Source organism: Ctenopharyngodon idella, chromosome 3 (assembly GCF_019924925.1).
Source record: "Ctenopharyngodon idella isolate HZGC_01 chromosome 3, HZGC01, whole genome shotgun sequence".
Taxonomy (NCBI): Eukaryota; Metazoa; Chordata; class Actinopteri; order Cypriniformes; family Xenocyprididae; genus Ctenopharyngodon; species Ctenopharyngodon idella.
Genome location: NC_067222.1, coordinates 40,056,219 through 40,069,135, shown reverse-complemented (window position 1 = coordinate 40,069,135; position 12,917 = coordinate 40,056,219). Strand labels below are relative to the sequence as shown.

Genomic DNA, 12,917 nt, shown 5'->3' with positions numbered 1-12,917 from the left:
GTAATTTTCTCTATACTTGTTTATATTCTCATTAATGTAAATTCTGTATTCTTAACTAACATTTTCATGACAATTTTCTTTAAGCAATTTTATTTATTTTATTTATTTATTTTTTTGAGTGAAATATGACCCGGACATGTTCTTGATGGGCTTCATGAGCTTCAACCTTCTATAGCTGCAATCTACAAACAAGACACGTGATATCAGACCATATTAATGTATAAAGACACTTTAATTTGAAACTCAATCTTGTAAACAGGAAAATTTAACACAATATGAGCCTCTGTGTCTCTAGAGAAGTTAGACAGTGATGGTTTTATGTAAGTGGCAGTGTTTGAAGTCTTGAAAACTTTATTTTTTTTAACCGGACGTGATCTATAACTGTTAAAAGAGTATGTGCGTACATCTGACATCTCAAACACCTATAATACCTGAAACTAGTTATTGTTCCTTTTCTTAAGTGCGTAGTGCCAGGCAGTGATGAAATAAACCAGCATCTGGACTTGTTCAAAGCTCAAAATGATTAGACACCATAGGTCAAATATACGAAAGCATTTCCAATAACAAGCTTTGGTTTGGTTGTGTCTCATGTGTGCTTGGCATGAAGCATTTCAGTCAGCAGTGAGTTGCAGGGCAGATCTCCCAGCAGGTGGCGCTGATACAGATATTCCTCGACCTGCAGGCTGATGCTGCGCACCTCTGGCAGACGGAGCAGCAGCTGTCCAAACTTGTCAGAGTGACCTGGGTGGGTTTGCATAGTGTGGTCCATCAAAGCCCTGTTTACACGCTCTTGAGTTTGTTCTACCTGCCTTCGGTCCTGTACTGATTTGACATCTGCAAAACATATGACCCTTACAACTCTGGTCCATCAGGAATTGTTTAGATTGAACATTTGGGAATGGAAAAGAAACCCACCTGGATTGAAGAGAACCAGATATTTGAGACACACAAACTCCTCTCTGTCCAGTTGCAGTGACCTAAGCTTGGAGACAAGGTCCTGGGCTCTGGATACTAAACTACTGAGAGTTACTCCAGCCTGACTGAGGATAGTCGATACCTCTATCTGATACATTAAAAACAAGTCAAAGAAGTTGAAAGACAGTCAATCAGCTGGGAATCTATGGTTTAGTGCTTCCCAATCCTGTTAATGGAGGGACACTAACAGTACACATTTTCCAACTCTTCCTAATTCCTAACACCTGATTGAACTGATCAGTATGTTAGTAGAGAATCCAAGACCTGAAAAAGATCAGTCAGATAAGAGAGACATCCAAAATGTGAACTGTTGGTGTGCCTCCAGGTGTAAAATAGGTGTTTTTACCTGTTGTCCAGTAATCAGACAGATGCTGCCATCCCTTCCATATGCCACCTGCCTGCATAAGTGATCCAGGATAAGAAGCTCACTCCAGCAGCTTTGCAGTAGTGCCATTTGATCCTCCACCTGCAAGAGATCAGGTACTCTAGTTATGCAGCAGTATGCAATTGGTCCTCAACAGGCATTGCCTTATGAAAGAGTTACAAAGGTTAACCCCATCCATGCTGAAAATACGAGCATGTACATTGTTCCGGACCCAAGTCCTAAGCTTGGGATACTAGTAGACCGTTTTCAAGAGGAAGCTTTGCTGCTGGACAGCATGGCCATGCTGCTCCACTAGTTAGACCAGCATTTGACCTGCACTAACCATCTTAGGGCCTGTTTACACCTGATATTAAGATGTGTTTTGGCTGATCGGATCACAAGTAGACAAGGCAGACACATACCAGTTTATACCTGGTGTTATAATCCATCTCTTTTGTCCACTTTCAACCATTTCTGTCCTGATCTCTTTGAGGGGATGTTCTATGGGTTGGGTAAATGATTGTTTGTTTTTTTTGTTGTTGTTTTTTTTTTTCAGATCTTTTGATCTAATGGACAAAATAAACTCACACAAATTATACATGAACATGACCAGAGATGATGGAAAAACACAGAGTAGCAGCTTTCGTTTCTGATCTGATAACCACAAGACCACGGCAAACTCTGTGAGTGTGTGAGAAATCAGGAATGGTGAGAGGAATGGTGTGCTTGGTTTGTTTTTCGTCTTCAGACCAAACTTGGGTCTTCATCCAACAAAGTTTAAATCCCGTCTGGCTAGCGCACTTCCCATGATGTTTACGCATTAAGTCAGTAGGCAGAGAGTAGGTGGTCTTTTGTGGCTGTTCGAATGCATTTGACCACATGAGCGTTTCCACTACAAAAGCAATCCGGTCGAATGCGTTTTCAACTACCTCTAGAAAGTGGTTGAAAGTGGACAAGCTTGATGTAAACAGGGCCTTACACCAGGTTGAAACAGTGACTAAGATTTTTGCAAAGTAGGACAAGTCCCTGGATCAACATATTGATTGCCTCTGGAATAACATTCATAACAATGAATCAAACTTTAGGGATGTGGAAAAAGGTTGAGTTAAGGTTAGACTTAAGCGTTTCCACCGCAGGAACTTTCCCCACGAACTAAGGATTTTGGGGTGGTACTCTGTGTGTTTCGACCGCAGGAACCAGGGTCTAAATGAAGTAAAAAGAAAATTCCCTCCTCAGAAAGTCCCTGCTCATGAGGTAGTGCTTTTTCAAAGTTCAGGAACTTTCGGGGGTGGGACTTGGGCACTAAACATGCTGATTGGTTGAGTTCACACAGAATTTTGATTGGTTGACTCCTCGCAGCATTTTATTTCAACCATCGATTTCAAAAGTCTTTTGCGTTGCGTGCAGTAAGAGTTGTTTGCTATTCGAATCATGAGCCACTTTTCCACTGAAATGATCCGGAACAATTTGTCCCAGGAACTTTTTTCCCCAAAACTTTTTTTTCCCCCAGACTTATTGCTGTTTGCGTTTCTATCATGGTCTAAACCACGCTCTGTACCGTGAAGATTAAGTCCGGTGACGTAGGACTGTGCGTGACTTCCCAGTTCCAGCTGGATTTCGTCCTCTGTTGATTCGAATAGCAAACAACTTACTGCACGCACCACAACAGACTTTTAAAAATGGTGGTTGAAATGAAATGCTGCGTGGAGTCAACCAATCAAAATGCTGTGAGAACTCAACCAATCAGCATCTTCAGTGCCCAAGTCCCACCCCAAAAAGTTCTGGAACTTTAAAAAAAGTACTACCTAGTGAGCAGGGACTTTCTGAGGGGGAAAATTTTACCCAGAACTTCATTTAGACCCTGGTTACTGCAGTCAAATCTCATCAAGTACCACCCTTACCTGGGGAAAGTTCCTGTGGTGGAAACGCAGCTATGGAGTTTAAAAATACGACTGATGGACAGACGACAAGGTTCAGGCTTTATTAAGCTTCTTTTTTTTTAAAAGTTCCTGGGACAAATTGTTCCAGGTAATTTCTGTGGAAACGCGGAAACCTTTGAGTTGGGGTTAGAGATGTACACCATTCATATCATCCAAAATTTTTCCTTTGATTTTAGAGGGGTTATGGTATGATTAGTTTGGAGGGTTTGGGGAAGGGCTTGTTTCTTTGAGAAAAATGATGTTTGAGGAAAAGTGTGTGATCATGTGCAAACTATTCTACCTTAAGCTCCTTAAATAGTGTGCTGTTCCTTGCCCACTCCACCAGTCCAAACAAAGTCTGGTCAGCCATTTTGCACATGATGCTGAAGGTGTTGAGGCGGTCATGTTTTCCTCGGCAGGCTTGTTCTCTTTGGAGGCTTGCTAACACCCGCATGCAGAGCTGCTTCTCATCTGGCTCAGCTTGCAGGAGCTGATTTAGGAAGCAAGAACTAGGGGTTGGGGTTGAGGTGGAAGTCAAGCTCTGTGCTGGAGTTGGGGTTGAGCTTGGAGTTGAGGTTGGTGTGAGTGTTGAAGTGGGTGTAGGTGCAGGTGTGGAAAGAACAGTTGGAGAGATTGGAGCAGGGGGAGTCACAGAAGCAGGACTGTAGTTGAACGGGACCTCTCTTTTCTCTGGAGGGTATGTGTGGAAGCTTGGATAGCACAGTGTGTGAAAAGGTAAGGATGGATCAGACAGAGTCCGGTCTCTGGTCATGGTGCAGTCCAACAGCATGGGAAACTCGGGCTGGTTCATACTGGGATGAAAGGGCTGAGGTGGGTGGTAATGATCAGAGCCGAGAGAAGCAGGGGAGGGGTTGAGGACATGAAAATCATGAGACACAGCAGGTGCCAATGCTTGTGGTCCCTCAATTTTGATCCTGTAGGGGGCCATGTTTGCCTGGTGACAGGTCCCTCTTTGCTGTTTCAGCTGCCTGTCCCGTCGGTATAGAGGTCCAAACTTGTTTCTCCCACCTCTCATTCTGTCCGCACGTACAGCTGTGACAGGTGATTTCACATACAAATAAATCACACATGATTTTCTAAAGGGTTCACAGCTATTCACATCATAAATTCTCAGACAGTTCTAAATCAGGAGCTGTGTCATTTCGAAGGCTGTGCCCTCTGGAAGTCGCATTTGTCGACTTCGTATGGCATCGAGGATGTCTCATTTCAGTAAAGTAACTTCTGAAATATTTATTCCTTGTGAGGTGTAAATTAGCTACTGTACTTTGGGATGTAATAGTTACTTTTCTAAAATGACGTTTGACAAATGCGACCTCCAAAAGGTACACCCTTTGAAATGAGACACAGTAAATTATTCTCATCCCTGTTCCTGGAGGCACACTGTGGGTAGGTTTACACGACAACGATGTACTACAAACGGAAAAGTTTTTCCTTTGCATTTTTTCGTGTACAGACATGAATGATCCCCGTTCACACTGATCCCTGAAAATGACTAAAAATCGCTGTATTATTCATGCCAGGCCAGTAGTTGGCGATGTCACTTTGTAAAGAAACACTACACGCCTGTAGACTGAACACATAACAAACATGTGCATGATGTCACCGTTTTCACAAATTTGAGTTTTTGTAGTTTACACGGAGATGCTAACCGTATCATTTTCAAAAACGTGCACTTTGAAACCTGTTTTCAAAAGTTTGCGTTTTCAGGCCGTTAACATGTAAATGAACGGCCAAAATGCATAAAAAGTTTTCAGGTTTTAGTTAAAAATAGTGTGAAACAACAGTAACAGTACACATTTTCCAACTCTTCCTAATCAAACACACCTGATTCATCTCAGCTCATTAGTAGAGACTTCAACCCTGCGTCCCAATGTCCATACTATCCATCCTAAATAGTATGTGAGATTACAATAAGTGTGTCCCAAAGCATAGTATGTTGAAAAGAGTATGCCAAAAGTCCCCAGATGGTCTACTATTTCCGGTAGATTTTCGAAGTGTGGATCCGTGCACACTATAAAGGCTAATATTGCCCACAATCCATTGCGCTTTGGATGAGGATTCAGTTCAGAACTACAAACACGAGTAAAAAGTGTTAAAAAAAACTACAAAACATGGCGGATATGCGCGACTGACGGTGAGAGGTTTGAGTGACTAATAATCAGTTTAACTTGATAGAAAATATTTATTTAATGTTATCCGTGTTACATTTCATCTGACTTTTATAAAGATCCGATTGGCCGTTAACTTTTAAATGCATCATTATGCATATGAGGAGAGTTCTCCACATGAAAGACCCGCAACTGCAGATCAACGTGCTACTGCATTTCTCTCCGATATGGTAGGAAATTAACTAAATGAAATGTGGTGGAGGATGTAAAATGATTGACAGGCCAGTTTACGGTGACTGGATGCGTAGTAGAAGTAGGCAAATTGGGACGCAGCACAAGACCAGAAATGCATGGGTTAGATAAGAGAGACATCGAAAATGTGGACTGTTGTTGTGCCTCTGGGAAGAGGGTTGCTCTAAATGATGAAACTGACACTTCTAAAAAAATTAAAGAAATTTTGACATTGCATAAAGATACTGACATATTAAAGCTGTGTAATTAAATTTTTTGCTTGTGTGCACATTACATGTTATCCTTACTGGGTCATCGAAGATTGCTATTGCAGTGGTTTATGGTTTCAAAGATAAGTGGAAACAGGATCAGAGCTATCTTGGATAGCTAGCCATGAATATCTTTCCATATCTCAGAGACAATAACTGCATTTTTCCTTACAAATCTAAGGACGTGAAAGAATAAGCCATCTACAAAACGTAATGATTTTGCATGGTTTTGCAGCTATACTGTACCTTCTTTCTTCATGCCAACAGCTAGACATTTCTGAAAGCGGCAGGAGGGACATCGTTTCCTCTGTGCCGGGTCCATGGGGCAGCTCTGTTCCTCTGCACACGTATACCGCTTGTTGTTCTGTACAGAGCGCTTAAAGAAGCCCTGGTGAGAATATTTGTCCTTACTGCTCAGGAATGATAAGGGTGTGGGGTTTATTTGCTGAAAGCTACTACTGCCTCTTGCTGTAGCACTTACCTTACAGCTCTCGCAAGTGAGAAGACCATAGTGATATCCTGACACCCTGTCACCACACACAGGACAGCCCTCTTCTTGAGTTGTCCTACTGTCTGGGTCTGGCTTTAACTCATGAGCTATAGGATATCACATTAATTGTGAATGCCAATGGAAGTGTTAATGGTCCTTTTGTCCACTAAACACAAATGCAAGTCTTATATATCACTTTCTGGAAACGGCAAATGAAAATCAAGAAGCCTACTGTAAGATGATTGTCTACGAGTGGGGTGTAAGGTTGAACAGTTTTATGACCATTCTATCAGATAAATCTGTTGGACAGTCTATTATATCTCAAATAGTCCTAGTCTCTTATCACTCGATTGATTAGACGCTGAGATATAATGCTTACATAATCCTTATACTTTCATATTTTTTAGCAGTCAAAAGAAATAAACTGACTTCTGAAAAGCACTTAGACTAAATGTTTTTGTTTAGATTTGATAAAGGAATTATCTGTTGAATGAAAGCATTACAAATCATTACTTAAATGATTCAGGTCTTCAATATGCATACTAAACATGACTAAACTAAACAAAATCAAATCATATGTCATGAATTTCTGTATACCTAAACAATCGGATTGATTCTTATGGAAAAGTGAATTAGTCGGTGACTTTAAATGTTTCCCATACCTATTTAGCAATGGCTAAAGCCATTAAAGTGTCTCAGATCTGAATCTTTACTTACATGTTGACGGCCCCTCTTGTGACGCAAGGTCCTGTGTGTAATCGGCGGAGTGGAAGGCCGCAGGCTGGGGGTGATCCAGGGGATAGTTTGAGATGTTCATGGTCCATAGGAGAGGGGCAGCATGGGTCACCGTAAGCAGTCATTCATAACTGTACGGGCCTCCAGGACTCAGAGCAGGACAGGGAGGAAAACAGGCACAGCCACAGGCTGTCAGAGATGGTGCCGTGTAAAGGCCCTCAATCGGACTTTGCTCCATGTTGAGGGTAATAAACCCGAGTCTGTCACACCTTCCCAACATGCAAGACCTCATTCATGCTGGAAAGGTGCATGGGCATTGCACATGGAGGGATATGCTATGCCAAAATACTCATGGGCATCCATTCATGAATTTACCAAATGAGACTTTTATAATTTGTGTTTACCAGACCAGTGCAACTACAGAACCCATGTGATTCCCAAGTGTTTTGTCAACTAGCATAGAAAGTTCATTACAGTCCATATTCCATATTTCTATTCAGTGGGGATAAATACATTTAAATTGGATTACTCTAATGCTTAAGTGTGTGCATCAAAACAGAATATATTGTGTTTTGTTAACTAATGTATCTCTTATCACTGAGTGACGTTCCGTCACCTTTGGAATCAATTACAAAACAAGGAGCCGAATATGATGAAGAGAGCAGGTAAGATCAGTGATGTGGATCTGATGTCAAAGGCTATAAAATAGTTGAAGGGTGATAGACAGATTAACCTGAGTAATGAAAAAAAGACACATGCTGCCAAATTAAATGAGGTATTGTCTTGACTGTTAATGAAACCAAAATTTGTGCAACCACAAATGCTGTTCTTTTCAATGCAAATAGTTGGTTGGTTCCACATATTTCACTATTATCTATCATAATATTTGCAGCATAAAGTCACATATTCACATTTGCCTTGAAATTTGAATCTTTTCGCTTACATTATTGAGAAAAAAGTACACATTTAAAACTGAAAATGTGGAAAAACGATCATTACAAAGGATCCAAGCAAGCTGCTTGGTTATTATCTTTTTTTTCTTTCTGTTTGGGAAACTGTGAAGTGTAGATACTAATCAAAAGATACCAAGCTTAGACAGATGGTTACAAAGCCCTCCCACAACTCAAGCAACCATGTTTACTTTCACTAGGTGGCACTATAATACACAATTTTACTCTGTTTTTTTCTTATGAATCTTTTATGACATTTTGAATCAATTGAGCACTTTGATGTCTGAGAAAATAATTGAGCAATATCAGCTTTAATGGCTCATACAGTATGATATTGGACAATTTGAAGCTCATACACAGAGACTTTTATTCAGAGGCCCAAACTGAGCAAAATAAAGCAATTTGTTGCAGATGCTGATATTTATATGGCCATAAAGTAAGATGAAATTCTTATAGCTTTAAATCAATGACATTTTTATAATAGTACAGCAGACTAAAATACATATACATATCAGTTGTCACTTTATCTCCCAATAATATGCCTCAATAAAATGATATTTAAATGTATAATTTTGTAGGGCATACATATACTGCAATGCAACACATGTATGTACACATATGTGATGACTGAGAAATGTACATATAAACGTCTGTTGTATGTATCATATTTGATATGATTTTTCTAAAAAATGATGTCAAGTAAACCTGAATTGCTTCAGTCCAGTAAATGTTCATCTTAAAATACTAATAAAAATATTAAAGTTATTCTTACATTTACTATAAAAATCATTTAAGATTTCACAGAAATACATACACGTGTATCACGACTTGAAGGAGGACATTTTTACAATTATACTAAAAGGGCTTTTATTATATAGGATTTACATTTCATGGTCACTTAAAGCAATTTGTGATGCTGCAATAAATCCCAGATAGCAAGTTACCATCGAAATAATGTTAAATCAATGTTAATGCGTCAACGTTAACCGCATTGAATCAATATCACTTTTGCATCCGCAATTAAAGTTGAAAAAATGTTGAAATTTCAACAAAAAATCAATGGTAATGGCACTGAATCAATGTTACAACGTGATGTTGATTCACCATCATGCTTGCACTCTCAGAAAATGAAACTCAACAACTACAGCCTGAAATCAACTGCAAATAAAAAAGACAATAAATCTCTCAAGATCTCAGCAGAGGATGATTAAACAACTCCAAAAAGAGCAGCTTCACTTATTACTAACCAGTTTGACTATTTCTGCCATTCATCTACTGAAGTTCTTTTTGAGAATTAAAAGAGGTTTAGATGATTTTTTTTATTGAATATGTTTGGTCACCATTGTGGTGATCAGTGTTTCCTTTAGTTTGGTAGTTTGACTCTTGTCTTATGTGAGTTTGTGGTCTTTGTAACAGTTTACCAAAGCACATAATTTGCTGCAAAGAAAACCAGAGACACATATTAACATTGATTTAACATTATTTTGATGGTTGCTTGCTATCTGGGATGCTTCTGGCTCCACAGCCTACAGTAAATTTTACAGGTTCACTTTTTTTTTTTCTGTGCAAATAAACCTTTTACCACTGGACATTATCTGCATCCTCAGCATTTAGTCTGTCAAATTTAGCAATTGTGGCCATTTTCCAACCTGCATCTGTTACACATTTATATACAATATACACTAATTGTAAAATAAAAAAATTCAAAAATACACAAGATGTTTACAATTATGTTTTTATTTTCTTTTTAAAACATATAAAATGCTTATAGAAAGAATACCATTCTTGACATTTTTCTACAAATGGCATATTTTTTTTAATGTTGTCTATTAAAGCTAACCCAACCCATTTACAATATATGTGTTTATGTTATAAATTTCTGTAGTACAAAATACTTATATAAAAGCTTAAATGGGTAGTTTAGATTGTTAGGACTGTAGCACAGATGTATTACAGATCTGTTCTCTGTTGCTCTGAAACAGAAATGACAAATAAATGTCTAGTTAGACATTAGACATAGTCCTCCAATTGATTATTAATGGTAAGACTTTTATTTAGATGAGTTATTTACCTTGTTAGAGAGGAGCCTCAAAGAAATTATTCACTTTTAGGACACACAGGCTCACCCTTAGCAATATACCACACCTCATTGTGTCTGTTCATAATCTTCATTGGGCTGCAAAACACACACATATAAATAACAAATTAAATAAATACATTACAGAATGTAATTGGCAGAATGGAGGAATCATTTGGAAGCCAAGCACACCTGTTATAGCCAACATCATAGCGATAGTCTGACTCATAGTTAGCCTGTACTTTGTCCAGCGATGTCTTCAGACTCAGAGCCTGTGATTTGGACACAACTGACATCATCCAGCCCCCGTAGCTTCTGACGTACACTTTCATATCCGGAGTGTCTGTGAAGTATACCTGTACATAAATTGAATTCAAGATCATTAATAAAAAGTAAAAAAAATTCTTTCAGTCCAATAGTCAGCACAGAGAATATCACAGAGGCTCACAGATGAATCAGTAGGTTTGGGTGGGTTGGCCTGGTAGCTGGAGGGCAGGAGGAAGCTGAGAACATAGTTTGATGACTGCCACATGCTTGCACTCTCATTGACTTTAATGATGACTGGTGCAGTCATGTCAATCTTGGCACCTAGAAAATAAGGGATATAATCTGATTAGAAGGGTGAATCTCACAAAACTTGTCAAAAACTCGCCCAGCTGGCCATAAAACCCCTAAAACCAAAATGAATTGAAATAATTAAAAAACAAAACAAAACACTGTCTTACAGTAATGAGAAATATAACTTAGTAAAATGGTAATTAAAATGTCTGGATGCATTATAGTCATGTTTTGTATACAAAATATCGCCATGTTGAAATAACCTGACCCGCTGTGTTTCACTAAACGTCGGAGAGAATCTCGCGCTCATGGAAGGTACGCTAGTAGCGTTGTTTAGTGATTCGAAGAGTGCAAATTACACAATGAAACACACATCGTCCTTTACCAGCAGAGACAACAGGAGAATTAGTAGGCTACACCTGTATGGCCGAACAGAAAAGGACTGAAGCCAGAAGAAAGAAAGAAAGAAAGAAAGAAAGAAAAGTGTAAACATTGGTACAGCAAACACAAAGTGAAAACGCCTAATGATGGAGAAAATCCTGATGATAAGTTTCTTTCATTTTTGTTGGACAGGTAAGGGAATTAACTCTTTCCCCACCAGCATTTTTTTTTTTATTTTTTAAAGTTGCCAGCCACCGCTAGCATTTTTAATAATTTTTCACAAAAAAAAAATCGTAGGCTAGGCTATATCAATTTATTCTAGCTTCATGCATTCTTTTCTTTTTTTTTAATCAACACTTGAATTTGGTACGTTTCGTTAAAAAACATTTTGAACAAAAAAAAAAAAAAAAAAATCGTGTTTTTGCCAAAGACTACATGTGTCTTGCATAAGCAATGCTTTTATAGTTTTTGCTCTTTTTTGACTGTTTTGATCCGGAGATTCTCTACTCTTTCAGATGCTGCGTAATAGCGCCCCCTACAGTGAAAACACGGAAAGCCGGAAAATTCCGGGGAAGCGTTGTCTCATAAATGACACGTCAATGGCGGGGAAAGAGTTAAAGCTACAATATGTAGTTTTTTCGCCGCTAGAGGTCGCCTGTTCAAAACAAAGGCGTAGCTTGATGACGCAGAGTTTGAGCGCGGAATCTTGGGACACGTTGTCTTCACCTCACAGCCAGTGGAAAAGAATTGGGACAGGACTCAAGCAGAAATCATGTTCATGGATGAGATTATTAACATTACTGTAGTGTGAGGCAGAGCATGGCTGAGTGCTGTGTGAGCTGGACGAGGCCGCTGGAGTGATTGTTAATGAGAGACGAACGCGACACACGCCTCGCGAGCAGCGGAACTTTTATTATATGCCGCAGTCGCCGGTGTCGCTTTTTCCGGTCAAGTGTATGAGGTAACAGCGCTGTTTATCATATTAGAGACATTTGACTGTGTTGAAAATTATGTTATGATGTTACTCTGTGCGTTCCCTCTGCGGCTGCTGTGAGACACTTGTTGTACACTGCAGTAAGACAGATCTTAGATCATTAGCGAACGATTTTAGAATATCATTAATGCTGGATGGCTTGTGTTGATAAATGGCATTCAATTAATTTTAAAACGTATTGTATGATGGAGAAAATGCTGTATTACTGTTACTAAAAATAAAGCTGCATCTGATTATGCTATGTTAGCTACTTGACAAAATAGTGTTTTTCTCTGAGGCGTGGTAAAGCATGGTACTCACAAAAAATCAAGAAAATTAGATTTAAACAATAAGACTGAACGTGTTGAGCTATATAACAATAATTAGTTTTCTGTCTATAAATGTAAGCAAACAGTTGTTCCCTTGTCTAATAAAACATGCAATATATTAAGCATCTTTGGTGTTTCCATGGTTTCTACAAAATAAAACCGGAAACTAAGGGTAACGCGGGTATGACGCCATTGACAGGCGACTCACAGACACGTCCATGTTCCTTGGTTAAAATCGCGATTTTCTCACGATTTATAAATAGTTGGAATTATTTGGGATATTGTAAGTACTCAACTGAACAAAATATATAACACTGGCCTAGTGTTTTTGGGATATTTTACTGCAAAATTCGTACATATTGTGCCTTTAATTATTGAGTGGCGTTCTTTAAACTCGTTAGTATCAGTGTAATTTACGTAAAACTCAATGAATGAAACGATCATGTCGGTAGATGGCAGTGCAGCATAACAACATTGTGGTGTAGGTGCCTAAAGTAGGAAACTGAATGAATATTATTTAAAGTGATACTCCACATG

The 12,917-nt window shown here is 38.9% G+C and overlaps 3 protein-coding genes across 7 annotated transcripts in view; 1 reads left to right on the top strand and 2 right to left on the bottom strand.

Annotated features, from left to right (window-relative positions):
• Positions 1 to 213: 213 nt before the first annotated feature.
• nr5a5 (nuclear receptor subfamily 5, group A, member 5) lies at positions 214 to 7,345 on the bottom strand. 2 transcript variants are annotated; one of them, XM_051889590.1, is made up of 7 exons: positions 7,095 to 7,344; positions 6,369 to 6,484; positions 6,134 to 6,275; positions 3,560 to 4,311; positions 1,322 to 1,441; positions 916 to 1,063; positions 214 to 834 (listed from the first exon to the last, which is right to left on the bottom strand). In XM_051889590.1, exons 1-7 carry the CDS (start codon positions 7,192 to 7,194, stop codon positions 587 to 589), a joined length of 1,626 nt encoding a protein of 541 aa, XP_051745550.1. In that variant the 5' UTR covers positions 7,195 to 7,344; the 3' UTR covers positions 214 to 586. The 2 variants fall into 2 exon arrangements, with proteins under 2 accessions (XP_051745550.1, XP_051745551.1); XM_051889591.1 differs by lacking the exons at positions 214 to 834; positions 916 to 1,063 and adding an exon at positions 1,077 to 1,239 and having other exon boundaries at positions 7,095 to 7,345.
• A 2,436-nt stretch (positions 7,346 to 9,781) lies between these two features.
• soul5 (heme-binding protein soul5) overlaps positions 9,782 to 12,917 on the bottom strand; it is a 4,429-nt gene continuing 1,293 nt past the window's right edge. The window contains exons 5-8 of one of the 2 annotated variants that reach the window (XM_051889600.1): positions 10,588 to 10,727; positions 10,332 to 10,495; positions 10,134 to 10,238; positions 9,782 to 10,061 (exon numbers count right to left, since the gene is read on the bottom strand). In XM_051889600.1, coding sequence (XP_051745560.1) covers positions 10,160 to 10,238; positions 10,332 to 10,495; positions 10,588 to 10,727 — 383 coding nt within the window. In that variant the 3' untranslated portion in view covers positions 9,782 to 10,061; positions 10,134 to 10,159. The remainder of the gene's footprint in view (positions 10,062 to 10,133; positions 10,239 to 10,331; positions 10,496 to 10,587; positions 10,728 to 12,917) is intronic. The other variant, XM_051889599.1, reaches the window with a different exon arrangement.
• zmp:0000001048 (retinol dehydrogenase 8) overlaps positions 10,734 to 12,917 on the top strand; it is a 27,779-nt gene continuing 25,595 nt past the window's right edge. For all 3 annotated transcript variants that reach the window (XM_051889596.1, XM_051889598.1, XM_051889594.1), the window contains exon 1: positions 10,734 to 12,039. The gene's annotated coding sequence lies outside the window, so the exon portion shown is untranslated. The remainder of the gene's footprint in view (positions 12,040 to 12,917) is intronic.

Excerpts from the sequence above, each read along its gene's own strand:
- nr5a5 (XM_051889590.1), bottom strand. The coding sequence starts at position 7,194 with ATGAACATCTCAAACTATCCCCTGGATCACCCCCAGCCTGCGGCCTTC. Across the intron at positions 6,485-7,094 it reads ACAAGAGGGGCCGTCAACAT|CTCATGAGTTAAAGCCAGAC; the intron begins GTAAGTAAAGAT and ends GATATCCTATAG. Across the intron at positions 6,276-6,368 it reads TCACTTGCGAGAGCTGTAAG|GGCTTCTTTAAGCGCTCTGT; the intron begins GTAAGTGCTACA and ends TATTCTCACCAG.